Source organism: Balaenoptera ricei, chromosome 3 (genome assembly GCF_028023285.1).
Source record: "Balaenoptera ricei isolate mBalRic1 chromosome 3, mBalRic1.hap2, whole genome shotgun sequence".
In the NCBI taxonomy this organism is placed as follows: domain Eukaryota; kingdom Metazoa; phylum Chordata; class Mammalia; order Artiodactyla; family Balaenopteridae; genus Balaenoptera; species Balaenoptera ricei.
The window spans coordinates 127488890-127516603 of NC_082641.1; the positions used below are offsets into that span (position 1 = coordinate 127488890).

Consider the following 27714-nt stretch of genomic DNA (forward strand, 5'->3'; position numbering starts at 1 on the left):
CTATTTGTTTAGCTTGTGTCTCCCCCATTAGACTATAAGCTCTATTGGGGTAGAGACAGTTTTATCCCCAATAGTAGGTACTCAATAAATATTTCCTAAATAGCTGAATGTAGATTAGTCTCCTCTTTCACCACATTCAATCAGTCACCTGGTCCTGTCCCTGTTTCTTCCTAGAGCAGCAGTTCCTAAGCCTAGGAGGTTCAGGTATATGCTTATCCATGTCCTAAAACTGGATGGAAAATGTTATGTGTCTGTACACTTCAAATTTTTCTGCAGCAAAGGTTAGGTTCGTGCTGTCTTCAGTTTCTCGATGGATCCATGAAGTTAAGAACAGCTGATTCAAATATTCCCCAGCCTAGGTCACCCTCTCCCTGCCAACCTCCCCTCCACAACTACAACACCCTCACGTCCAGTTTTGTTCTCCACAAATCCATCTTCCATGCTTTGGTCATAGCAATCTTTTAAAAACATAAATCCAGGTCACCCTCCTGCATAAAATCAGTCAGAGACTATCTATTGCCCTTGGAGCAAAGGTGCAAACTGTGGCTGGGGGGAGGGGGTGCTGTAGGCCCTGCTAACTTCTCCATCATTTTGTGTCCTCACTCGTTCCCTCAACCCTCCAACTCTACAGCCCAGCAGCACAGACTTGGTTTTTTGTCTGGGTTTCCCAGCCTGTACCAGGGTGGTTTCTCCTGTCTATACTCATGCAGTGCCCTCTGCGCGGGATGCCATCCCTCTCCTCTGCACCTAGAAATTCCTACTCCATCTTTAAGCTTAAGCTTAGATATCTCCTTGGGGTCAGGGGCCCCTCCTTCTTTCTCCCACAGGCTGTATCTGTCCCGGAAAATGCACAGAAGACATTGAACCATAGTTGCTTGGTTACCGACTGTCTCCCTCCTCCCTGTGAGCTTTGAGGGCAGCTGCCATATCCTATTCACCTTTTTATTCCCCAATCCTAGCCTAGCGCTAACTCAAGGTATGGTGCTCAATAACTATTTGTTCAATGAATGAATGAACAATGACAAATAGTACTTGGTTTATGGGCTCTAAAACATCTGTGAAATGAATAAACGAGTGGGTAACTGCAAGTTCGGATCTAGAGAGAGCTGGAGATTAGGATGTTCAGAGATGAGTAAAACCTGATCGCAGCTGTCAGACAGCTAAGCGGAAGACAAATCTCAAGGAACAAGTCTGAAGGATTTAAGGGGAAGTCATTCGAATCGTGGCCGGCCCAGGGGGCGCGTCCGGGTCCGACCACGCCCTCCCAGCCAATGGGAGGGCTCGTTGTCCTCCTTGCCTCCGCCCCTTTCACCCACCGGGGCGGGGCCGGCCACTCCTGGAGATAAGACTACATGTTCCGGCGTGCCGCGCGGCGGGTGGAGGAGGAGCCGGAAGTGGGGGTCGCGAGGTCTAAGGGCAAGAGGGAAGTGGCGGGCGGGGACTGAGGGGGGCGTGCAGGTAAACCGACAAGCCGGGGGTTGCGGGCATGGCCGAGGCCAGGAAGCGGCGGGAGCTGCTTCCCCTGATCTACCAGCATCTGCTGCAGGCGGGCTATGTGCGCGCGGCGCGGGAAGTGAAGGAGCAGAGCGGCCAGGTAAGCGTGCCCGGGCCGTGTGCGAGGGCCGCGTGCAAGATCTGAAGAGAGGAGGCCCGCGCCTCCTCCCCTGGCGGCCTGGAGGGCGCCCAGAGCCGGATTCCCGCGGTGCTCCGGGACGCGGCCTGGGGTGCCGAAGGAGACTCAGCCTCTGCTCCCCACCCCGGCGGCTCCCAGTTCTTATGGGCCTCAGTTTCCCTGTCTGTGCAGTGGGCGGGCCGGGACGTGAGATATGACGCTCAGGGCTTTATAATTCCCGCGCCCCTTACCTCCACCCCCTTCCTGGGAGCGGCAGTTTAAAGTTTCCGAAGTCTCGGGCCACGTGGCTCGGCGCGGCTCCCTGGGGCGAGAAGGTTGCTGCGAGTCTGAGAGGTGGATTGCGACCAGCTCTGGTGGGGCGAAAGAACGCCAAGAGAGGGGGTCTGAAGCCCCTTAATTGAGCTGGAGCTCAAGCCCTTAGCAGCCCTTCTGTACTGAGTCGGACAGCTTTGGGATTCGAACTCGTGGTGCAGTCATTTCTTACTTCATCCATTCTTTGAGCAGCTGTTAATCTGGCGGTCAGAGTACTGGTGACAGAATAGTGAGCACGGTCCCCCAGTTCACTGTTTAGAGTTTACAGTCTGAATCTGGTAGGGGAGATAGACATAAATCAAAGAACCATAAAAACACCTGTACACTTAACACTGCATTAAGTGCCAAGAATGAGGGGCATAGGGTGTTAAGACAAGAATGGCAGTTTGCCCTCGTCAGGGATATCCAGGGTTGCTTTCCTGAGGAAGTGGATGTTGCTTTGAGATCTGAGAGCAGAGAGGTGGATATTCCAAGCAGAGGTGCAAATTGTTGCATATGTACTGCCCCAGAAAGTTGGCTGAAGTGTGGAGTACAAGGGTGATAGAGGTCCCTGGGGAGACAGAGGCAGGGAGTTGGCTTACTTTGGTTTTCATCTGAAGAGCAGTGGTAAGCCACTGGGAAGTTTTAAGCTGGCGTGGTGGCTACTGACTTGGTTAATCAGTACCCCTTGGCTGTGGTGGAGGCTGTGGTCATGATGCTTGCTCTCGGGACCTCCTGGAGAAACTAAAGGATGATGGGCCTTACGACATTACCTGTGCTTTTTCCAGTCTTCTTTGGACCTCGGTAGCCCTTCTTACTCCAGTTAACATGACTTAACAGCTACAGGGGATGAGGGAGAATACCCATCTGCTTTGGGGCATTTACCTAAGCAAAAGTATCCTGCCCTCATGGAGCATACATTCCAGCAGGAGCCGACAGATGACTGATTTTTTTTTTTTTTTTGAAGTTAATGATACAGTGTGTGGGGTGATGGTAGGTGCTAGCTATAAAAATAAGGCAGGTGGGGGCGGATAAGGAATGTCAGAGTTAAATTATCTATATAGGGTGGTCAGGAAACCCCAATGAGAAGGTGACATTCGGGCAAGGACCTGAAGGAAGTGAGGGAGTGAGCTGTATAGTTGGCAGGAGAGAGCATTCCAGACAGAAGGAATAGCAAGCCCCCATGCGGGCGGGGTGCCCTGACAGATTTGAGGGACAGTGAGGAGGCCAGTGTGCCAGGGGCCGAGGAGAGTGAAACTGACACTTTGAATTACTGTCAGTTACACTCTCAATGTTACTGGCTCCTGTGCTGGTCACTGACTAGATGGTCTCCATCAGGCCTGACAGCAACATCTTAGGTGGGTACTGCTGTTATCCCCACGTTAGAAAGAAAGAACCAGAAGTTTGAAGAGGTGAAGAGAGTAGCCCATCCAGTTAACACAGGCGCTCTGCCTGAGTCCAGGTGCACCCTCTTGACCACTCTGCCTAAATCCCCGGCACTGCCCTCGCCCCACATTACTCACTCAACCTCTTTGGGGCACTTGACACCCCAGGTTCTTGACATTTGCAGAGAGAATAGGCTTCTGATCTTGGCTCCAAAGGCCTCTGCTTCTACCAAAGGACTGGCACCATTTGTTTCCAGTCTCTTCCCAGCGGGTGAGCTGACAGCGCGGTATCTGGTGTGGTTCATACTGTCCTGGGGAGATTGACCAGCCTGGCTTTTGAAAGCCTTCTGAAAGGTCAGGGGTGGAAAAAGCCCTGTCTCGTGGCACCTAAGCCTGGAGAGTGCCAGGGAGGCTGGGGGCTAGATAAATGCTAGCCTGGAACTTTCCAATTCTAATCTTCAAAGATACTCCTCACCAACATGTTGTCTTAAAAGGTTTTAGCTGGAAATACTTGGCCCTGCTTGTCTCTGGAAGGTTTGGGTGGTACTGGAAGGGTCAAGCAGACATACTTCCCAGAGCAGAAAGACCCCCTTCTCAACCACCTCTCTGTAGATCATGACGTTGTGAGAGTGGGGCCCAAGGAGGACCCTTACTGTGCTTGGGGGATTGATTGCTGCTTTCTCTTTACTTCTCTGCAGAAAAGTTTCCTGACTCAGCCTGTAACCCTTCTGGACATCTATACACACTGGCAACAGTAAGTCTAATGGGACTGAGAGAGTACAGCAGGGACACTGCAAGCCCTCAGCTTGGGATCAGCTAGGATACTAATCTGGTGTAAGGTCTGTCCCCATAGCCGACCGTAGATACTATTATCACCTCCAGGAAGCCAGGTCACAGATACGGGTGTCTGGTAATGGAGAGGACACTGAGCTGTGATCAGTGCCTCTTAAGGACAAAAGCTTCTCAGCAGCTTTTATTATTCATTCAATCAGTAAACATTTATTGAGTAACTACTGAATGCCAGGCTCTGTTCTAAGTACAAAGATATTGTCATGAGTGAGACATACATGGTTCCTTCTTTCCTGGAGCTGACATTGGAGTCCAGGAAGGTAAGCACGCCTCAGAAAAAACAAATGAGTGTCAAATTACAGTGGTAGTAAGGATTATGCAAAGAGGTGCCCAGTGCCAAAACTACCTAAACAGGTTAGCCTAGCCTCATTTGGGGGTTTAGGGGAGGCTTCCCTGAAGTGACCTTTGATTTGAGAGCTGCAGGGAGTGGGGGAGTGAACGAGGCAATAGGTGTGGAGGGGCCAGTAGAGTGTACCTGGCAGAGGGAACTACTGGTGTGAGGCCTGTAGCTGCGGGCACAGTGCAGACGAGGCTGGACCGTCGGCAGGGCCCACTCCATGCAAGGCCTGATCATCCTTGGGGAGCAGTTGTGTCTTTGCCCCAAGAGCTGTGGGAGCCATGGAAGGGTGAAGCAGAGAGTGATGAGATCCCTGCAGCATGGCGCGACCAGGTGAGGCTGTGGATATCATTATCCAGACAAGAGCTGATGGAGCTTGAGGCAGTAATAACATGGAGGGAGACGGTAGATTCCAGGAATGTGAGAGAATGAGATGAGGGTCTGTGGATGGTTTGGAGAGGCATCTAGTCCACTCCCAGGTGTCTGACTTGTACACCTGAATGGAAGGAACCCAATTTGGAGGGAAAGATTTCAAAGACATGTTGAATGTGAAATTCCTGTAAAACATGGGAAACAAGGAGGGGAATAATCTAAGGACATATCAGCAGAGGAATGGTTTGAAAATGAAGGAGGGATAATCGTTCCCTCCATGAACTGGCCTGACCACAGCCAACTATGGGAGTGAAGGACCTGCAGTCATGTCCCATGAGGAATGATAGTGAATACTGAACTGTCTGGGATGGGAAAGAGATGTCAGAGGGGCAGGCAAGGGACCTCTGTATGCACATCTTTGCATCTTTGAAGATGAAGGGAGTGGGGTGTTCCCTGGGGCCCGAGAGACTGAAGTGGGACTCATATGTACCTGCTTTAGGAAGACAGGTTTCAGCTTCTGAATAAAAGCAGTGGGTCATCAGAGCTCTCCAGAAATGAGGTAGGCTACAGTGGAGTTGTGAGCTCCTTGTCATCAGAGGTGTGTCAACAAAGGCAGGCATGGTGTGGAAGGGATCCGAGCTTCCAGTAGAGAGCTAAGGTCTTTGAGAGCCCTATCAAGCCTCAGTTCTTGGCTCTCCTCTGCTGCTGAAGTGAGCACAGGGCACACCCCCACTTCCTTTCCCACTTGCCCAGGTGTCTGTGTGTTTGCACAGCACTTCCTTCCCCAGAGAACTCCTTCAGTGAGCCTCAGTGCACGCCCGTCCCTGCCACCAGCCCCTTCTGTGGGTGAGGAGTACTGACTGGGATGAGGACCTCACACTCACCAGAACTAGCCTAACCTAGTGGTTCAAACCCAGCAACTAGCTGTATGACCTTGGACAAACTTGGCCTCCCCAAGTCTGTCTCCATCCGTAAAATGAAGATAATAATGGTAAATAAAGTGCTAAACCTAGCCATTGGAGGCATCCCCCTCCCACCCCCACTCACCTCCGTATTTACTGAGCACTTACTGTGAGCCAGAACTGTTCTTGATATAGCTGGGAACAAACCAGAGAAAAATCCCTGCCCTTGTGAAACTTTCATTCTGTTGGGAGGAGAGAGGCAGAGTGAACTGGTACATGTAGTAAATGAGACCTGTTTTTGCAGAAGGTTCCCAGCAAGTAGCCTTCCTGGGAACAAGGGACCCAAGCAGCACATCCCAAACTGGCAGAGCAGCATCCGTCCCGTCTGGAGAGCATGGGGCACAGACAGTGACTCCCTCGGGGCAGGAGGCTGGGGTCAGGGGAGATGATGCTCGAAAGTTCCAACAACTCAGCCATCTGGGTGCTTATCCTCCCCAGTGCCTGAGACTTACTCTTTGACTCTGGGCAACTCACTTGGCCGTGAGACTCATGCTATGTGTTCAAGGTACTGAGGGAGCTGGAAAAGGCTCCTGCCAGCCCTCCTCTCCAGGGACCTGGCTGCGCAGTGGAGGCTTCAAGCAGGAAGTAGGTAAAATAACAGGAAAGAGGAACGTGCTCTGAAGAAAATGAAACAGGATGGCAGGGCAGAGAATGTCTTGGGGGGGCGGTAATCAGGGAGGGCCTCTCTGAGGAGGCTGTATTTGAGTTGAGGCCTGAAGGACAATAGGGACCAACCTGGGCAGAATCTTCCAGGAAGAGGGGGCACTGCAGGTGCCACAAGTTCTGGAGGAAGGAGGAGCCTGGATGGTGCTGTGAAGTGTCTATAGGGCCGGCACTTAACGCTCAGTGACTCTTAGCAGCTGTTATATAATATTGTCCACCCTTCCTGAATATTTGAAGACTCATAGACAATTGTAAAAATACGATGAAATGAGTGAAAATGCAGAACACAAAATTGTATCTAACACTGTGTTTCAGCACTGTTTAAACTCTCTTTATGCACGTTTCCTTTGGGGGCGGGGAGGATGTGGGGAGGTCTTCCTTTTCAACTCTCCTGGGGTTGTCCTTGTCACCCGGTTGAACTAGCCAGTCACCTTTGTCCTGCAGAACCTCGGAGATTGGCCAGAAGCAGAAGGCAGAGGAAGATGCAGCCCTGCAGGCCAAGAAGACCCGCGTGTCAGACCCCGTTAGCAGCTCAGAGAGCTCAGAGGAGGAGGAGGAGGAGGAGCAGGAGGCAGAAGCGGAAACCACCAAAGCCAGTAAGAGCCCTGTGTGCTGGGGGGCTCAGCTCAGCGCCCTGCACCTTTCGGGAACAGGCTGTTGTGTACTGGATTGTTCCAGGGGAGAGTCCACCTCCAGCTTCTCCTTCAGTGAGCCCTCAGAGGACCGGCCCTTTTAGCGGGAAGGTTGGAAGGGTCCCACATACCTATTTCAGTCTTGATTTGAGCCCTTCCTCTGGGCCAGACATCGTGTCCCAGGTGCTGGAATCCAATGGTGAACAAAAACATGGATGGGCCCTTACAGTCTAATTTGGGGCACGTAGAGTCAGCCCCTCCAGTGGGACCCAGGAGCTGCATTTTTACAAGCCCTCCAGGTGATTCTGATAAAGATAGAAAGAAGCCCACATTTTCAGAAGAACTGCTAGAGAGATTTCAGAGAGGGCAGCTGGCGGGCACCTCTTCTGTGTGCTTATGGGCTGCTTCAGGAGTTGCCGATCTTCCTGTTATTTTGGAAGTGTGCAGGTTAGCACTGGCAAGCCGTCCCGGGCACTCTGGTTTCAGGGTGTTGGCAGGGGTGACCCAGGGAGGACTTCACAGCCCCTTCCCCCCATGTTCTCAGGGCAGTTTGTGCTTTAACCAACAGTGGTCATAGCTCCACAGAGGAATTATCGTTCTTCTTTGCATTATTGGTTTTTACTTACATAGAAGATAATTTCTTAATTTTTAAATATGTTTTCTGATTGTAAAAGAAATACGGGCTTCGTTATGGAGTATTCATTATAGAATATGTGAAAATTACTTTTCAGAAAGGTAGGGAAAAATTACCCATATTCTTGCCACATATAATTTGGCAAATTATTCTTCCATTTATTTTTCCTGAACATGTTTTTTCAGATACTTGAGATCATACTGAATATGCATTTTATACCTTGCTTACTCTTTTAAAATTATAATGCAAAACAGGTTCACTGTGAACTGTACAAAAGCATACAGAAGAAAAGTGGGAGGTTTCCTGTTCCCCTCGCCTGCTCCCCTTCCACTCCCTAAATGTATCTCCTGGAGGGTAGCCTTACAGTGCTCTCCTTTGTATATGAAATCATACAGATAGACATCCATACTTGCCTACGTCCATACCTACACACTATTTAAAACAAAAATTGTAAAATTTCCTACTGACGGGCTACTTGATATTAATAAATTTTTAAAGCTGTAATAATGGAATTATAATTATACTTTTTAAGAGTCCTCATTGAGAGAAACATGCTGAAATATCTGTGGGCAACATGATACGGTGTCTGGTGTTTTCTTCAGAATAATACTCAGCAGGGAAGGGCGAATGGGGGGACAGTTGAAATAAGATTGGCCACAAGTTGATAATGGTTGGGGCAGGGTGGTTTTATACACTTTCTCTCTACTTAGGAACAGGCTTAAAATTTTCTGTAATTAAAAATAGAGATGGAATTAAATGTCAGGAAAAGAATTAGATCATATCATTCATTTCAACAACATCCTGTTTATTTCACAGCATACATTAGAAATCTTTCCCTAATCTGAGCTCTAAGGAGACGATACCCCGGTGTAAAAGCAACAACAATCTGGAAATCTCGACATCTAACAGGGTCCCGGTCTCATGGTTCAGCTACTTCTCCACTGAGAAACCGCTTAATTCAAGCAGCTTTCTCTGTGGACCTGGGGCTGCCTGACCTGCCCCTGTATTGCTGAGTGACGTTAGGGCTGCACTGTGACAGGTAGCCTGTGGGAATGGCACCCCTGGAGTTACGCGGGGCCTCCGGGGTAGTATACGGCAGGACTAGGAGCCAATCCCTTTTCCTCTGGGGGCTTCAGCGTCTCGTGCCACCAGGGAATTGGGACCCCATCAGGGATGCAGACACATGGCTCTCATGTCGTCACTCTCCTCTCTTGCTCCTGGGGGATGTGGCTGATGCACCACCGAGCTCTCTCCCGGTCCAGGCTTAGCCTCAGATCTCATGCCAGCCCCAGGCAGTCATACCAGTTGAATTATTAGGTGACCTGAGCCTGTTTGCCACTCACCCATGAGAAGATGCTCATCTGGCTCACCCAACCAGTGTTTTTGTCTTGCAGTCCCAGCACTAGCATCTACCAACTCCTCAGCCACGGGGAAGGTTTTGCCTTCAAGTGTGAAAGAAAAAGCCAAGGTGAGTGAGACCACCTTCCAAGCTGTCACCCGTGGGAGTTGAAGTGCCCTGTAGGACACAGTCCCCTGTGTCAGAGAAGGCTAGGGTTGTGGGTAATTGCCCAACTTGGATTCAGATCTCAGCCTCAGTCGCAGTGTGGTTGTGGTCTGTCCCTTCACCTCTGTGGGCCTCAGTTTTTTTTTTTCTGTAAGATGGGGATAACGCCTACCGCCATGGGCCACTGGGCACATCACACACCTGGAAGAGACAGTTCCTTTCCTCCTCCGGCCCCTCATTCACCTGTTCACTCAGCAAATCGTTACGAATACAGTTATGTTCCAGGCACTGCACAAGGCAGTGGAGACACCAGAGCAAATAAGACACTTGTGGCTCTGAAAGCTTGAGAAGCATTTTTTTGTTTCTTTTTTTTGGTTTTTTTTGGCCGTGCTGGGGGGCTTGTGGGCTCTTAGTGCCCCGACCAGGGGTGGAACCCGTGCCCCCTGCAGTGGAAGTGTGGAGTCCTAACCACAGGACCACCAGGGAAGTCCCTCAAGAATCACTTTCTAGGCTGGAAACTACTTGGAAAGTAGAATATCCTTTTTTGGTCATCCACAAAGCAGTGTCACAGACATGTAAAGGATTATGTCCCTGATATTGCCTGTAGCATTAGCAAAAAATATGTAGAAAGAATTATGAGGCCATGGTAATGTCCACAGCAAAATGCTACTTACCGCTGAGCAAAACTGCTGTGTCTCAAGAACTGTAATTCGGTTCTCTCCACACCTCTGCGAGGGGAGGTACCATTTTTAGCCCCACTTTGAAGATGAAGAAACTGAGGCTTAGGGAGGTAGTGTGCCCAGGCTCACAGGGCTAGGAAGTGGTGGAGCTGGGATCAGATGTGGTCTGTGCCCTCATTTGCCAGGCCATACCCACTGTCTGTCACTCCTGTTCTGTGTAGGCAAAGACCAAGAAAGCCAGCAAGACGGTGAACTCCACGGCACACCCTGCCTCCGGGAAGGCAGTAGCCCACCTCCTCACCAGGAAGTCACCCCAGAAGGCGGCAGGGCCCTCGGCAAATACCATCCTGGTCTCAGAAACTGAGGAGGAGGGCAGTGTCTCGGCCCTCAGAACCACTGCCAAGCCTGGTGAGCGGCCCTGCCCTCTAGGACCGGGCCCCCCGAGTGCGGGCTGAGGAAGCAGACCTGGGCGCTGCTTTGTCAGGCCCTGGGACCTTCTGGAATTCAGTGGGGTGTCTCTATGACAGCGAGGACCCCCACCTCAGGCCATTTTCCCCTCCCCTGGGTGAGGAAGAGTCAGCTGCAGGGACACCTCAGGCTTTGCGGAGGGCGTGTGAGCAGCCGGGGTGGGGTTGGAGCCCTTTCTGGTTTATTGCTCTCAGGTGGGTGCGGGGCCCGCCGCAGAGGCTCAGAGGCTAAGCTGAGAGGCCTGGGCTTACCTCCGTCTCCCATGTGAAATAGGCATCTGCCCTGCCTGCTGCTGTGTGCTGGTGGAAGGAGATCTTGTGAGCCGTCAGCTCCTGGCGCTCGTGTATTAGGACCTAACATCATAGGCCTTACCGGGGCCTCAGAGCCGCGCAGGAGCACAGGGGGAGTGGCATGCCCCTGGGCTGTGCGCCTTCTAGAGCGCTCGCACCTGGCCCTGAGTAGCTGGCGTGGAGGGTGCCGGCGAGGGGCAGGCGGGTCTGGAAAGGCCCTCAGTCCCTCCTTGTTTATTCCTCAGGAATGGCGGCCGCCAGCCAGGCCGCCAGCTCCAGCGAGGACACCTCCAGCTCGAGCGATGAGACGGACGTGGAGGTAATTGCCGCCCATCCTCAGGAGCTGCCCTCTGCAAACCTCTAACCCTCCTGGGGGCCTGGCCGGGGCCTCACCTACCAGGGGCACCAGATGAGTTCAGCAAGGGTGTCAGGGTGACCGGGAGCTGGGAAGGCTGAGACCTGCGGAGGCGGGGAGCCAGGCGCTGCTCACTGCTCTCTAGGCAGGCGAAGGTGTGGGGCTGGGGGGAAGAGACGCCATCCTGCCTGTGAGGTGGGGGGAAGCCTTCCTGGGAGAGGCGGCCCTGGACCACGGCCTTGACGCACAGGAGGCTTCACGGGGAGGGAGGTGGGGGGAGGGGTATTCAAGCGGGAAGAACTGCACGAGCAAAGGCCACGGGGCAGGAGCGTGGCTGTCCGGGTGACTGGGGTGTGGGGTGAGGCTGCTGAGGGGGCTCTGGGCCTGCTGGTGAATGCCAGGCCTCAGCACCGGCCAGGGGCAGGCAGGTCTTTTAGTCTGTGGCCGTGTCTATTCTGTGAACCGTGACCTGGGAGGAGTCCCCGCAGGTTATTCCTTATTGTGCACCTTCCAAGCGCCAGGCCTTGGGGAAACTGTGGTAAGCAGGATGGGTGGGGTTCCTGCTGCCGTGGGGAAGTGGAGGGGTCCCTCAGAAATTTAACTGCCGTGGTGATGGTTACTATGAAAGGGAAACGTGGAGAGCTCTGAGGCGTAGTAACAGGAATGTGACGCAGGCAGAGGGACAGCATGGGCAGAGGCAGACACAAAACGAGTTTGGTGCTTTTAAGCAACGGTGATCTGCAATTTCATCAATGAGGCGGAAAGTGATACAAGGTGAGGTCAGTAGGCAGGGGCCAGATCCATGCCTGACCAAGAGGACTGCTGAGAGGAATTTGGGTTTTATTCTGGAGACTGTGAGAAGCCACTGCAGGGCTACAGTCACAGCGGTAAGATGGCCTGACTTACAGTTCGGAAAGATCGCTGGTTGTGGCCTGGATCGGAGGACAATGCTGAATAAACGTAATGAGGTGGTTGAGGGGCTGTTGGAGTAGTGCTGGCAGGAGATGCTGGTGCCTGGCGCCAGGACACCCAGGGGAAAGGTGTTGCAGAGGGAGAAGAGTAGGATGCAGGGATGGATTGGCCTGGCACCCACGGTGCTTCCTACCTTGCCTTCCTGCCTTAACCAGTCACCCACGAAGGTGGAGACCTTGCTCCCAGCTACCCCGGGCCTAGCTGTGGGCTGCTCCCCACATTCCGTCCCACGTTTGGGCCCTGGTTACAGCCAGCCATAAGGACGCCCTGGGCTCCCATCCCCCAGGCCCTGCCAAGGGAATGAGTGACACTCCTGGCCCTGGGAAACCAACAGCCAAACACATAGCTTCAGTGGGCCAGAGCCCAGAGAGGGAAGGAATGTACCCCAGGAATCTCAGCAAGCCAGTGCCAAGACTGGAGTTCAGATCCTAGCCTCCTGGCCCGTGGGGTGGCCACCATGACGAGATACTGTAGCTGGAGGGACAGACAAGCATGAGCTGTCCTGGTTGAGAGTGGCTGCCCCTCTGCTGGGCCCTGTGTGCCAGGTGGGAGACGAGCATCGTGGTTGAGAGCTCCGCCCCCAGAGCCATATAGACATGGGTTCAAGTCACAGCTCTGCCCCTCCGTATTGGTGTTGAGTGGTTTAACCTCTCTGAGCCTTTTGTCCTGTACTGGAAAACAGGTGTAAAGATAGTATCTGTCTTAGGGAGTTGTTTGAGAACCAGATGACATTAGGAAAGAGCTTTACAAACTATGAAGCATCTTATACTCCTCACGGGTGGAGAGGATTATTCTCTGATTCCATCCTCTTGTTCCAGGTGAAACCTGCAGTAAAACCACCACAGGTCAAAGCCTCAGCAGCTGTGGCCAAGGAGTCTCCAAGGAGAAGGGCAGCCCCGACCCCAGGGAAGGCGGGATGTGTGACACCCCAAGTCAGAGGGGGTGCCATGACCCCAGCCAGCAGGGCCAAGAAGCCAGAAGAGGTCTCAGAGAGCAGCGAGGAGTCCGAGAGTGAGGAGGGGGCCCCTGCGGGGACACCCAGCCAGGTGAGGCCCAAGGGAGGCCTGCTCCTCGGGGTTCCCTGGTTCCCTGGCCCCGAGACTGGTGGAGTAACTGTGTAATGAGCACCTTCCCTGCCAGAGGAGACTCGCCGTGGAGTTTGGGGAGAGGGAGGCGGGGCTGTGGGAGTTGAAGGGCAAGGGCACCTGGTTTTGCTCCAGCCGCTTCTGGAAATGTCCAAGCAGTGGCCTGGAATGGCTGCTTCCCAAAGGGCAGGTGCTGCACCCCACCCAGTCAGTAACCGCTCCCTTCACCCCAGTTTCCCTGTCTAGTAAATGGGCTGCTGTCCTTGTCCCAGCTAGTCCTGCTGTGAAGGGGCTTGAGAAGTTTTAATTACCTGGTCCTCTGGCTTCTCAGGCCAAATCATGGCTTGTTAGCAGACAGGAATCCGCTTCCATTCCATCTGCTGGGACCCCCTTCTCCTCGCTTGGGTAGTCGCAGCTGCAGCTGGGCATGTCCTAAGGGAAAGCCAGAGAGGCTGGGAAGCTGTTGGAATCAGAGAGCAGGGAGGAATAGGGGTCAGACAGGTGGTCAAAGGCCCCTGGGAGCCCTGAGCCTGCCCACCCTGGGGCAGGGCCATCATGGAGAACTGCTGTAAGGAACTGCCTTCTGTCTGGGACCCAGGGGATGAGGCGGTAGTGGTAGTGGTAGTGAAATGGGCAGGGGGTGTGAAGGCCCCGGGAATGAGGAGGTATGGCCATACTGGCTGGTCGGCCATACCGGCTGGAGCACCGGTCAAGGTGGGGAGTGCGGAGAGAAGCAGGGGGTCTCGTGAGCCTCACTAAGGCCTCGAGCCTTATTCTTAAGGTGTCACGAGGGGATTTTCAGAAGGAGGGGAGCAAACTGCACTTTCTCTTTTACTAGGTGAAGGCCTCCGAGAAAACTGTCCAGGTCAGAGCTGCCTCGGGTCCTGCCAAGGGGACCCCTGGGAAAGGGGCCACCCCAGCACCCCCTGGGAAGGCAGGGAGGCCAGAGGAGGACTCGGAGAGCAGCAGCGAGGAGTCGGACAGCGAGGAGGAGGCGCCAGCTGCCCAGACTCTGCTGCAGGTGAGGCCTGGGGAGGGAGGGTCCCACAGCCAGCGCCCCATCCCAGGAGGCCTTCTGAGGCTTGTTCTCCCGCTCTGCATGCGCCCCAGCCACGCTCAGAGCCCTGCGCCGTCTCACCGTGTGGTGTGGTGTCTGCGGTGTGCTTAACCCTGTCCGCTCTCCTGTGTTTCCTCACGCCCACCGTCTGGGCTCCCTCCTCTAATACTGCTTCTCTCGCTCCAGGCAAAGCCCTCAGGGAAGATCCCCCAGGTCAGAGCCACCTCAGCAGCACCTGCCCAGGTGCTTTCCCCTGGGAAAGGGGCCCCTCCAGCACCCCCTGGCAAGGCAGGGCCTGCAGCCATCCAGGCCCAGACCAGGGGGCAGGAGGAGGACTCAGAGAGCAGCAGCGAGGAGTCAGACAGCGAGGGGGAGGCGTCCACAACCGTGCCCCAAACCGCGAGCCTGGCTCAGGTGAGGCTGGAGGGATGCCCGGCCCGGCCCTGTGCATCGCCTGCAGAGACCCTGTGGGCCTCTCCTCCTCCGCACCCAGAACCACTGCCCTCCATCCGCTCTCCTCACCTCCTGTCTTACCTCACACACATTCCCCCCAAGCCCCCTATCCTGACCCTGTCCTTTGTCACTCCCAGGCAAAGCCCTCGGGAAAAAACTCCCAGGTCAGAGCTGCCTCAGCCACAAGCACGGGGCCCTCAGCGAAGAGTGCTGTCCCAACGCTCCCTCGGAAGGCAAGGGCTGTAGCCGCCCAGGTGGCAAAGTGGGATGCGGACTCGGAGAGCAGCAGCGAGGAGGAGTCGGACAGCGAGGGGGAGGCGCTGAGGGCAGCGGCCTTGGCCCAGGTGAGGCCCCTGCTTGTCAGTCTCTTGTCTCCGGCTCAGTGCCGGAAGCCCCTCCCCCTCTGCTCACCGTGCCTGTTGACCCTCTCCGTCTCTGTGTCTCTGCACAAAGCCACACTTTGGGTGCTCTCCCCTGAGCCTGTGTGTCTCGCTGCAGGCAAAGTCCTCGGGGAAAGTCCTGCAGGTCAGACCTGCCTCAGGTCCCACCCAGGGCCCCCCTCAGAAGGCCGGGCCTGCAGCCGCCCAGGTCAAGACTGAAAGGTCCAAGGAAGACTCGGAGAGCAGTGAGGAGGAGTCAGACAGTGAGGACGAGGTCCCCGCAGCCAAGACTCCAGCCCAGGTAGCTGCCCCCGCCGGTCAGCCCCACAGGGAGTGGTGGGGGAGGATGGCAGTGGGGCTCCAGCCCTGAGCAGATGGGGGCTCTGAGTCCAAGATCCTTCTGTAGCTTCTGACTTCTGTGTCCCCTCAGGCGAAATCAGCTGTGAAAACTTCTCAGACCAAGGTCTCCCCAAGGAAGGGCACCCCTATTACACCCGCATCTGCCAAGGCCCCACCAGTGCAAGTAAGCGCACCAGCCCCCTGGAAAGCAGGAACGGTGACTTCGCCAACCCGCACATCATCCCCAGCGGTGGTCAGGGGCACCCAGAGGTCAGAGGAGGACTCTTCAAGCAGCGAGGAGCCGGAGAGTGAGGAGGAGACAGCTCCCGCCGCCTCAGTGGGACAGGTGAGGCGAAGTTTGTTTGGCTGGGGCAGGGCCAGCCCCCACGTGGTCCTTTGGCTCCTGTGACATGCCTCTTTTCCACGTCATTCCAGGTGAAGTCTGTAGGGAAAAGCCTCCCAGTGAAAGCTGCCTCGGCACCCACCAAGGGGCCCTCAGGGGCACGGACCACCCTGGGGCTCGCTGGGAAGGCAGGGCCTGCAGTGGCCCAGGTCAAAGCTGAGGTGCAGGAAGACTCAGAGAGCAGTGAGGAAGAGTCGGACAATGAGGAGGCGGCCTCAACTGCAGCACAGGTGAGACCTGGGGGGGGCCAACCTGCCCCACCCACACCGTTGCCTGGGGTGGGGCTGAGGATGGGCTTACCTAGGCTGCTCTTGCCCCAGGTATGCAGAAGCCTGAGCAGCAGCCTCAGCTCAGCCTCATTCCACACTTTCCACTCGTCTCCTCTGCCCATCAGAGCTCCAGGGTCGAGCTCCAGGGTCTCCTTCATCACCTTTTGAGCTCCCACTGAGATTTCTTTTTACACAAGCTCTGTTAAGTACCCCATCTGCCAGGTGCCAACTTGTCTGGGGCTCCTTTGGCCCTGGCCCTTGGAGTTCCCAGCCTAGATGGGGGGACGTGGACATGTACAGATTATTTCAGCATGGTATGATAGTAGGGTTGAGATGGAGGGTGTGTGCCTAGGCTAGCAGGGCGTGGCAGGTGATGGTGTCTAGAGGTTTCTCAGGAGAGAAGACCTCTTGTAAGAAGTGGCATTTAAACTGTGGGCTGAAAGAGTTGACCAGGTGATGTGGAGTGTTCCGGGCAGAGAAACCAGCCTGCGCAAAAGCCAGGGGGTGGGAGAGTGCCTGGCTTTGTGAGTTTCCCCAAGCAGAACATTCTGGTGGAATCCCTAGGGGAGACCATGTGAATGCCGAATGGTGGGAGGTTTGGAGCCAGGCTGCCTGGGTTCAAGTCCTGCCTCCACGTCCTAGCAAATGAAGTAATCCATTAGGGCCTCTGTTTCTTTTTCTGTAAATTGGAAATCAACCTGCACAGAGTTGAGAATTTGATGAGATCTCAGCTGCCACACCCAGCAAAGGGCCTGCACACAGCAAGTTCTCATCCGTCTCCCTGAGGGAGCAGAATCAAGAGTTGCCTTCCAGCCTGGGAGAGCGGAGAGAGGTGAAGATATCTCACTCCCTGCATTCACCCACCCATCATTTATTATTTTTAATTGCCGCTCTTTTTTTTCACTAACCACTCAAATTAGTCATTTCTTGTTTCCCTGTACCAAAGCACACATTTTTATGGATTTTTTTTTTTTTTTTTTTTTTTTTTTTTTGTCCTGATCTCACTATTATCTTGTGGGACCCAGGGTCCTATCATTCCTTTACTGAGATTTTAAACTATTCTTGGCCTTCACAGAGTCTCAGGTCAACAGTCTCCTATCCTGTTTTTCCAAGCTACGGACATATTCCAGACCAATGCCTTAAAAGTTTCAGTGTGCCAATCACTTAAATATCTGTCTTCCCATTTGAGCCTCCCACCTGAACTATGAGACGGTGTTCATTTACTTTGGTTTCTGGAAGAGGAAATTGGAGCGTAGAGGAGTTGTTTGGTGACTTGCTCCAGCCCCACCAGTGCCTACTTCCAAAGCCTTTGCCTTTCCCACTTCCTTCTGCTATATCTTGGCCAAAACTTTTCCAGCCACAGAAATGGTCATACTTTGGGGCCTTATTTTCTCTCAGGTTGAAAAATAGAGCAGCCAGTCCCTCTCTATAGGGGCGTAGCCTTATAGCCTGATGTTCTGTCAGAAGCTACTGCCTTTCCTAGCTTCAAGAGGTCTGAAGAGCTTCTGCTAAAACAAGCAGGGCTGATAGGAGTCTTGTTGGCCACCTTCTTTTGCTCGCCTTCATCTGAAGGATGAGGATAATAACTGCCTCTGTTGTGGTGTTATTATGAGGATTGAAATAATACTTGTATGGCCTCACCCACAAAATGCTGTTCTATTCTGCTTAGCATTGCTGGGGTCAGAAATGAGTCACAATCTCTGATCTGCTCAGAGACACCCAGCCAGCTCAAAGTAAACCATCCGTTGAGGGAATTGAGGTTCAAAACAAATTAACAGGACTTCCCTGGTGGCGCAGTGGTTGAGAAACTGCCTGCTAACGCAGGGGACACAGGTTCGAGTCCTGGTCCGGGAAGATCCCACATGCCACAGAGCAACTAAGCCCGTGCGCCACAACTACTGAGCTTGCACTCTAGAGCCCACGAGCCACAACTACTGAGCCTGCGTGCCACAGCTACTGAAGCCTGTGCACCTAGAGCCCGTGCTCCAGAACAAGAGAAGCCACCGCAGTGAGAAGCCTGCGCACCACAACAAAGAGTAGCCCCTGCCCGCCGCAACTAGAGAAAGCCCGCACGCGGCAACGAAAACCCAATGCAGCCAAAAAATAATAATTAATTAAAAAAAAAAATTAAAGTCAGAGAATCCGTTCTGGAAAACCAAATGTGCCAGAGACTCAGGAAGGAGATGATTCATGACTTAAATATCATAGAAAGACAGCCCTTGTGTGAGAAAGGCAGGAGAGAGATGTTCAGTCAGTGTTTGATGAATGACCAGATAAGTGGTGTGGTGCCTTCTGGGCCTGACCTTGTGATGTATGTTGATCTCATGTCCTGTGACATTGTTACACATGCTTACCAGTTCTAGTGGCTTTTGTAGATTCCTTAGGATTTTCTCTATATGGATCATGTCTGCAAATTAAGGGCAGTTTTACTTTGTTCTTTCTAATCCAGATGGCTTTTCTCTTTCTTGCCTTATTGCACTGGCTAGAACCTCCAGTAAAATGTTGAATAGTAGTGATGAGAGCAGACATCCTTGCCTTGTTTTTAATCTTACTGGTAAAGCATTGTCTTTCACTCTTAAGTGTGATGTTAGCTGTAGGTTTTTCATAGATGCCCTTGATCCGGTTGAGGAAGTTTCCTTCTATTTCTAATTTGTTGAGAGTTCTTATCATGAATTGGAGTTAGGTTTTTATCAAATACTTTTTCTCTATTGAAGTGATTTTTTTCCCTTTGTTCTGTTAATATGTGTTACATTAGTTGATTTTCAGGTATTAAATCAATGTTTCATTCTTGGGATAAATCCATCTTGGTCATAGTGTATATTCCTTTTTATTTGTTGCCGGATTTGGTTTGCAAATCACTTGTTAAGGATTTTTGTGTCTGTGTTCATAAAGAATGTTGGTCTGTAGATATCATGTGATATCTTTGCTTGGCTTTGGTATTGAGTGATACTACCTCATAAAATTAGTTGGGTAGTATTTTCTGCTCTGTTTTCTAAGAGTTTGTGTTGGATTGGTATTATTTCTTTCTTAATAGAATTCATCAGTCAAGCCAACTGGGCCTGGGCTTTTTGCTTGTGTGTGTGTGGGGGGGGGATTTTTAGTTACTAAGTCAATTTCTCTAATTGATATTGGTATATTCAGATTTTATTATTCTTGAATCAGTTTATATTTTGTACCTGTTAATAATTCTGTGCACAGTTAATAATTTGTGCCTTTCTAGAAACTTGTCCGTTTTCATCTCAGTTGTCTAATTGGTTAACATAAATTTGTTCATAATATTCCCCTATAATCCTTTTAATATCTATAGGGTCTGTAGTGATGTCTTGCTTTCTTTCCTAATTTTTGGTAATTTGTGTCTTCTGTCCTATTCTTGGTAAGTTTAGCTAAAGACTTATCAATTTCATTCTTTTCAAAGAAACAACTTTTGGCTTCATTGATTTTTCTGTATCATTTTCCTGTTTTCTGTTTCATTAATTTCCACTGTGATCTTTATTATTTCTTTCCTTACTTTGAGTTTGATTTGCTCTTCTTTTTCTAGCCTCTTAAGGTAGAATCTTAGTTTTTTTTTCTTTTCTTTTTTTAAATTTATTTATTTTGGCTGTATTGGGTTTTCATTGCTGGGCACGGGCTTTCTGTAGTTGCGGTGAGCGAGGGCTACTCTTCATTGTGGTATGTGGGCTTCTCATTGCGGTGGCTTCTCTTGTTGTGGAGCATGGGCTCTAGGCGTGCGGGCTTCAGTAGTTGTGGCACGTGGGCTCCAGTAGTTGTGGCTCGCGGGCTCTAGAGTGCAGGCTCAGTAGTTGTGGCGCACGGTCTTCGTTGCTCCGTGGCATGTGGGATCTTCCCAGACCAGGGCTCGAACCCATGTCCCCTGCATTGGCAGGTGGATTCTTAACCACTGCGCCACCAGGGAAGTCCCTGGAATCTTAAATTTTTGATTTTAGCTCTTTCTTTCTAATGTAAACATTTAAAGCTATAAATTTCCTTCTGAGGACTGCATTAGCTTTGTCTCATGAAGTTTGAAATGTTGTATTTTTAAATTTTTATTCTTTGTATTATTAAGAAGTGGCTTAACTTCCAAATGTATGGAATTACACAGATTTCTTTTTGTTGTTGATTCCTGATTTAATCCTGTGTGGCTGGAGAATATATTTTGTATGATTTCAGTTCTTTTAAACTTTTAAGACTTGTTAGGTCAACTTAGACTTGGTTTCTTTTGTTTTGTTTTTGTAAGTCTATGTAAAAAACATTACTCCCCTCTGGATGACTTGAGTTCTGTGCTGCTAACCACCTTAGCCTTAGTCATACATAGTCCATGCTTTAGAGAATTTTCTTTCTTCAATTCATGACTGATAATTTCACTTGGTCCCATGTGAATGAGGGAAGCTGGGTTGTAGGGCATATCACTGTTCAGATGACATCTCTGAAGGAGACAGGGGCCTTGAGATGATGCCAAATTCCTCATCCGATTTCACATTAGCAAGGCTTGCTTTCACACTCTTATCAAGGATTTTGCTCTTTGTTGCTCTTATGTCTATAGTTCTGTTTATAGACCCTGACAAGCTTTTAGGGGATTCCTTGAATATCAGTTTAGGTTAGGTTAAGCTGAAGAAAACCTCAAACAACAGTGGTTTTCCTTTTTGTTCTGCCATCCTGAGTACTTGGCTCCCATCTCATAGACTAAGATGGCTGCTTGAGCTCCAGCTGTTACCTCAGCATTCCAGGCAGCAGAGAGGAAGAAGACACATTTCCTACGTGTGTAAGAAAGTCAAATGTATGCTTGACTTACATCCATTAGCCAGAAGTTAATCACATGGCCACCTAGCTAAAAGGGAGCCTGGAAAACACCTTTGCTCTGGGTAGTCTTATACTTAGCTAACAGTAAGAAAAGTTCTCACAGTAATAAGTTTGAGTGCTTATTGTGTGCCAGGCGCTGTGTTAAACACTGGGAATCTCCCATTTAATCCTCACCCTCCCTATGGGTAGGCCTCATTTATTCCCATTTTATAGAGGAGGAAACTGAGGCCCAGTGAGGTCAAATGATTTGCCCAGTTTCACACAGCTGTTACTGGAGGAGCCAGAATCCGGACTCAGGCATCTGACTCCAGAATTGGCATTCTTGGCTACCTGCTCTATTGCATCTCACCCCCTTTCCGTAATTCCCTTTCCTCCTTCCAGGTGAAGACCTCAGTGAAAACCCCTCAGACCAAAGCCAACCCAGCTGCCACCAGAGTGGCTTCAGCCAAAGGGGCAGCATCAGCTCCTGGAAAAGGGGTTTCTGCAGCTGCTCAAGCCAAACTGGGGTCCCCAGCCAAGGCAAGTAGGACCAGTGCCAGAAGAGGTGCCGGGGTGGGATGGAGAGGAGGCCAAGCAGTGGCCCCAGCCTGGACAAGGGTCCTGCACAGGCGGGAGTGATCTCCCCACAGCCATGCCCTGGGTGGGGCTTCACTTAAGGGGAACTGCGCTTTCCTCTTCCTTCCCCAATACTGTTCCCTCCTCATGATTCAGGTAAAGCCACCAGCAAGAGCCCCCAAGAGCAGTGCCGTCTCGGGCAGGGGCCAGGTGTCTGTGCCGGCTGTGGGGAAAGCACTGGCTGCAGCAGCCCAGGCCCAGCTGGGGCCGGTCAGGGGCCCACAGGAGGACTCGGAGAGCAGTGAGGAGGAGTCGGACAGTGAGGGGAAGGCGCCCGCTCAGGTGAGGCCCGGGAGGGCAGAGAGCAGCCCTGTGCTTCCCCTCTGTGCCAGGAGCCGCCCACAGCACAGCTACACATGCCCCATGCATCTCCCGTCTCCCTTCCCTGACTCTGCTTCTCTCACTCCAGGCGAAGCCCTCAGGGAAGACCCCCCAGGTCAGAACTGCCTCAGCCTCCACCAAGGGGTCCCCCAGGAAAGGGGCGGCCCCAGCACCCCCTGGGAAGGCAGGACCCCCAGCTGCCCAGGCCGGGAAGCGGGAAGAGGACTCGGAGAGCAGCAGCGAGGAGGAGTCAGACAGTGACGGGGAGACGCCGGCAGCTGTGCCCCCAGCCCAGGTGAGGCCTCATGAGGAAGCAGCTACAGTGCCAGGCCTCTGAGCCACCGCCACCTACTCCTGCATCAGAACGTGGGTTCAGGGCCAGGTGAAGAAGGAATTAAGACCAGATTAAGGCTCTGACCCCAGGATCCTTTCCCCCAGCTGCTGTCCCCCATGTCTCCTTAGGTGAAACCTGCTGTAGAAACCCCCTAACCAAGGCCTCCCTGATGAAAGGTGTCCTATGCACTCCCATATCTACCAAGGCCTCCACAGCACGAGTGGGCACACCAGCCCCGTGGAATGCTAGGCCAGCAACTCCCGCCAAGCCCCCAAAGATGTCACAGAGGGCCATGAGGAGGCTTGGACTGTGATGCAGGTACCGTGAGGCCCTGGGAAGCTGGAGGAAGTCACATCCCTCACCTGGGCCTGGGGCCTCCTGTAGGCATGTGTATCTCTCAAGGAGAGCTCTTCTAGCTTAACGTGAAGCCTGGGGAGTGGGGAGAGGGAAGGAATGAGCAACCGACTTTTATCTTGACCATTTTCCCTCTGTCTGCTTGCACAGAAGAAGTTCAGGGTGACAAACTCCAGGACTCGCAGGGCTCAGACATGTGATGGAAACGACGGGCTCAGGCCTAGTAGAGGTGATAGATGGCAACTGACATGGAGCCTTGGTGTCAGGAGAGACAGTAGGGAGTGGTGGCAACCAGTACAAACTGGAGAGCCCTTGTCTCATCTAGAAAAGCAGTCCCTGTCAGCTCCAGCCAGTTGTGGCCTGGTGGAGATGGACCCTTTGTGAGGCCAGATCTTCCATTTCTTTTTTTTTTATTATTTATTTATTTATTCATTTATTTTTGGCTGCATTGGGTCTTCATTGCTGGGCGCACGCGGGCTTTCTCTAGTTGCGGAGAGCAGGGGCTACTCTTGGGGTGCGCGGGCTTCTCATTGTGGTGGCTTCTCGTTGCGAAGCACGGGCTCTAGACACGCAGGCTTCAGTAGTTGTGGCGCACAGGCTTAGTTGCTCCGCGGCATGTGGGATCTTCCCAGACCAGGGCTCGAACCCGTGTGCCCTGCATTGGCAGGCGGATTCTTAACCACTGCGCCACCAGGGAAGTCCCTTGAGCTTCCATTTCTTAAGGGAAGCTGGAAATCCCTGTTCCACGCTGAGCTCTAGCCCCTCCTAGATTTCTGTTTTCTTCATGAGTAAACAAGCACCAAGAAGTGTAAGTGCTCCTAGCACTAACCTCTCTGCCTTCAGTGCATCAGACCACTACTGAACACGCTGTCTTATTGATAGGGACAAAGGGATGAAAGATGTTGGCCCTGCCCTCAAGGAGCATATAGTCTGTAGGGCAAGACAAGGTGACCGGATTATTGGAGAATGTTCTGGTTGTGCTCTGATGGTGCTGGGAAAACAAGTGTCTGAGAGGCCAAACGAGAGGATTGAGCTGAGCTTGGAGGAAGACCTGGGGTTCCCTAGACACAAAAGTAGAGACAGACCCTCCAGGTTGGGGAGGGGAGTGTGGAAAGGGAGGGGGGTTGTAAAGTCAGGTGGGTTCAGAAAAGGCCAGCTGTCCTGTAGGCAATAGTCACTTCTAGTTGCTTGTTACCAGTAACATTTATGGGGGCCTAAATGCCAGACTAAGACACAAGGGTCCCAGCCATGTTTTGGACTGTGGTGCTTTTTGTAAAGTTTCTTTTGTTTGTTTTTTATTTTTATTTTTTTTGGCTGCATTGGGTCTTCATTGCTATGCTTGGGCTTTCTCTAGTTGCGACAAGCGGGGGCCACTCCTTGCTGCGGTGTGTGGGCTCCTTATTGTGGTGGCCTCTCCCATTGCGGAGCACAGGCTCTAGGTGCGTGGGCCTCAGCAGTTGTGGCTCGTGGGCTCCAGAGCACAGCTCAGTAGTTGTGGCGCACAGGCCTAGCTGCTCCACGGCATGTCAGATCCTCCTGGACGAGGGCTCGAACCCATGTCCCCTGCATTGACAGGCAGATTCCCAACCACTGCGCCACCAGGGAAGTCCCTGTAGAGTTTTAAACAGGTTATTGTATCAGTCGGGACATCCTAATCTGCAGGAGAAAACAAGAGCTACTTCACAAGCGCTTAGATGCTAAGGGGATTGGTTATCTCAGTGCACGATGTTTCAGGTTAAGGTGTCTGTAAAGGTCGTTCCTTCAGCTCAGCATCATCTGTCCTTCAGCTCAACATCATCAGTGACTCAGTGCCCTGCCCGCCCCCTGCCACCCCCCAAAAAAGTCACTCACTGATGAGAGGCCTGCAGTTCCTGTGATTGGCTAGGAGAAGTAGCCACCCTCTCCAAAGCCTGTGGTGGGGACCCCCAGAACAGAGTCAGGGTTCTGTGAGCAAGGAAGCCATGGGGGCATGGCTGTTGCAGTGTGCATTGTAGCTGATTCATTTTAAAAATTGGGAAATACACAAATCAGGATCTTCTAGCTTTTCTTAAGAAATTGAGGCTCAGGCAACATGAGTCCTGCTTTTCTGAGTGGTGAAAGTGGGGCCTTCGCACCAGTAGGGAGGCCCAGAGCTGCCCTCTGCACCTACCTGGGCTCCCCTGAGCTGGTCACCGCCAGCACCTTGCTGATTAGTCACTGCTCTCTGAGTCGTCCTCTGGCTCCTGACGGCTCTTCCCAGCCAGCCCGCCCCCCTCATTTATGCCTGGTCCGGCAGGAGGGGATAACAGCCGCTCGGAACACTCAGCCAACTCCTGCTTTTAGCTGGAGGTGTGACAGCCAGATGTGAGCTGTGCTGGGGCCACTGGCCCCACCCCTGCCACCTTGTCCCGGGCCACTGTCACCTCTTATTCCAATGCCCGGCCAACAGCACGCCAGCCCTCAGGTTTTAGTGATGTCTGGCTCACACATCCCTTTCACGTTCAGAGTCAGCTCTGTAGGAAGGATAGACAGAGTGGAGACCTGTCTTCCCAGTGGCTGTGAGGCATGCCGGGCCAGCAGCTGTGCCCCCCGTGTGTATATAGGGGGGTCATGCTATCTTCCCCGGAGACTGAGGGTCGTTGCTCGCTGGCCGTGGTTTCCCCACCCCAGCCTCTCAGTGGTGCTGCCCCTCGGCTAACAAATGCCCCCTCACCCACCATATGCTTGTCCCGTCAGAAGGAGGGTAACTCCAAAACTGCCAGAAGCAAGACCCTGGCCCCAGCGCCCCCGGAGAAGAAGGCAGAGGGGTCCTCAGCCAGCAGTGATGAGCTGCCAGCGAGACAGGTCGGCCAGGCCTTGTCTCTGAGGACACTCAGGCTCAGAGCTGGGTGGTGGGCCCGGGCGCGGGAGCAGATCTGTCCCACTTAAATAGCACTTCCCAGTTTCCTGAGCTCTCTCCTCTGTTTTAACACCTTCATCCTCACAATAACCCCGGGAGGCAGGCAGCAGAGCCAGACGGTGTAGGGTCAGAGCCGGCTCCCCCGCCCTCCAGCTCCAGGGCCCGGGCTCGCCTGAACCATGCTGAGGCCCGGCTGTTCCAGCTGTGAACAGACAGGGTGGCAGTCCTGCTTCCCCGCTCTGCATGCTGGCGCAGGTACACAGCGTGCCGCCCGACAGGGAGGGCCTGTAAACGCAGGAGGGCACGTGGTGGTGCATCAGGAGTCAAGGCCCAACAACTTGAAGTGATTTCCCCAGACTCCTATGACCCATAAGGAGCCAAGGAAGGGGCAGACGCTGATACCCCTGCTTCCTGTTGGGAACCAGGAGCCTTCTCTGCAGGGCCTGTCAGAACCCCACAGGCCTGGTCCCAGACCGCACTCATGCACCTGCAGCCCATCCTCACACGCTGCCAGCCGTCCTCCCCTGACTCTACCCCTGAGGACGGGACCAAGCCCACCTTGTCTGCCCAACTCCAGAGGCCCACTTTCACCTGGCAGGTGTCTGAGCTTCTGTGTGAACCCCAGGCCTTGCCTGCAGCTGGCACTGCCCTTTGTGCTCCTCTAGCCCCAAGTTCCTAGAAGCTTCTGCCAGGCCCTTCAGAGATGCTGGAGCCCGCAACCTCCAGACCAGTGGGTCTCCTTAACCAGCTCCCCTTAAGGACTTTCCTGGTGATCCAGTGGTTAAGACTCTGCGCTTCCATTGCAAGGGGCACAGGTTCCATCCCTGGTCGGGGAAGTTCGGCATGCCACGCGGTGCAGCCGGAAAAAAACCAGCTCCCCTTAGATATCATACCACGTGCTAATCAGTCCATCGGTAGAGTTAGATGCCATTTGCACACCCCCAGTGCTGGGGTGCTCACTGCCTTTCTCTCCTTAATAGCCTAGATTAGAAAAATAACCATGAGCAACTCCGTTTACCATTGGTCACTTCCTGAGTGCCAAGGACTGTGCTAGGCCCCATACTTTCATTGTTCTGTTTAATCCCCACAACAGACCTATGAGGATAGGTGCTTCTTTTATTCCCATTTTGAGGAGGAAGGAATGAGGCCCAGAGAAGTTGGGTGAGCTGCCCTGGTGTCACAGGGCTGTAGCAAGGGGACAGACCCGGTGTTTGAACCCAGGCTGTCCGCTCCCTGGCACTACCCCGACACTCCCCTCTCCGTGGCAGGAAGGAAGCAGGGCTTGGACACTGCCCTCTGGCTCTCTGTGGAGCTTTTTGGAGGCTGCCCCCTTCTCTGAGCAGGATTGAAACAGCTGGGAGGGAGGGGGCCGCTTCGCCCTTCTCTGCGGGGGTGGCCTAACACAATTAATATGAACATCATGCTTAAACTGAGCCATTTAATTGGTACGTTAGTCCTCAGTATTCTGGAGTCCCTATTAAAAAAGAGGAAAGAAAAAAGTCAGCACTTTGTGCGTTCCCCGGGAGGATTCAGGGAAGATGGCACAGCTCAGGGAAGCTGCAGCCTCCTCCTAACTGGGGGGTTTTTATCTCCTTAATCCCCAGCTCAATAATTATGATTATTATCGTTATTATGCGTTTATCAGGCACTTCTCTGTTGACGAGTTTCACTGTTTTTATTATTAGCCCGTCCATGCGGGAAAGGGATTGATCCCAGGGTGGTGGGCAGAGCCCCAGGCTGGGAGGCAGAGAGGGGATGTGGTCCATTCCCAGGCCCCCTCACCGTGCCTCAACCTCCCGCCATGCAGGGGATGGGGCCTGCCCCCTTGCTCTGACGGGCACCTCAGGGGGTGGTCCGTGGCTCAGCCCTGCTGTGCTGGCATTAACCCCAGGCCAGGGTCTGTGCTGGGGCCTGGGGTAAGTACCAAATTAAAAAGACAAGGCCCTGCCTTCAGAGTTCCAGGTTGAGTCAGAAAGAAAGAAGAGTCCTGTAAGAAGCTAAATGAGGGTGTTAAATCAGAGGCTTAGCATGGTTGGTCCTGGAAGGAGTTCCTGTCTGGTGCCTGGAGGACTAGCTTCCAGCCCTGGCTCTGATACCAGCTTGCTGGTCACCCTGGGTAGGGCCACTTGCCCTCGCTGAGCTTCAGCCTTCTCAACCCCTGGGGTGAGATTCCCTGGGGGCTGGTGAACCATGGAGGCGCCAGGCCACATCCCTGGGAGTGGGATTTCTCATCTCCCTGGGGTGGAGTGGGCCCAGGATCTGCTAACCAGTCCCAGGCAGTTCTGGGAGAGGCTTTGGAGAAGTGCTGCCATCCAGAGCTCGGGTGCCTTCATGGCCTTGGGGTCAGCAGCCTGGGCCAATCCGCCCGACCCCTGCTCTGCCCCAGACTGGAACGAGGGCAC

At 52.9% G+C, this 27714-nt stretch overlaps 1 protein-coding gene across 8 annotated transcripts in view; it reads left to right on the forward strand.

Annotated features, from left to right (window-relative positions):
- The first annotated feature begins 1449 nt into the window (after positions 1-1449).
- Positions 1450-27714, forward strand: part of TCOF1 (treacle ribosome biogenesis factor 1) — a 38521-nt gene continuing 12256 nt past the window's right edge. For 7 of the 8 annotated variants that reach the window (XM_059917496.1, XM_059917498.1, XM_059917499.1 and 4 more), the window contains exons 1-16: positions 1450-1594; positions 4008-4063; positions 6937-7088; positions 9153-9226; positions 10164-10350; positions 10946-11019; positions 12846-13073; positions 13951-14133; positions 14356-14583; positions 14760-14966; positions 15121-15303; positions 15433-15687; positions 15777-15974; positions 21192-21329; positions 21522-21707; positions 21835-22041. In XM_059917496.1, coding sequence (XP_059773479.1) covers positions 1487-1594; positions 4008-4063; positions 6937-7088; positions 9153-9226; positions 10164-10350; positions 10946-11019; positions 12846-13073; positions 13951-14133; positions 14356-14583; positions 14760-14966; positions 15121-15303; positions 15433-15687; positions 15777-15974; positions 21192-21329; positions 21522-21707; positions 21835-22041 — 2664 coding nt within the window. In that variant the 5' untranslated portion in view covers positions 1450-1486. Of the gene's footprint in view, positions 1595-4007; positions 4064-6936; positions 7089-9136; positions 9227-10163; positions 10351-10945; positions 11020-12845; positions 13074-13950; positions 14134-14355; positions 14584-14759; positions 14967-15120; positions 15304-15432; positions 15688-15776; positions 15975-21191; positions 21330-21521; positions 21708-21834; positions 22042-27714 lie in introns of those variants that run through there. The other variant, XM_059917502.1, reaches the window with a different exon arrangement.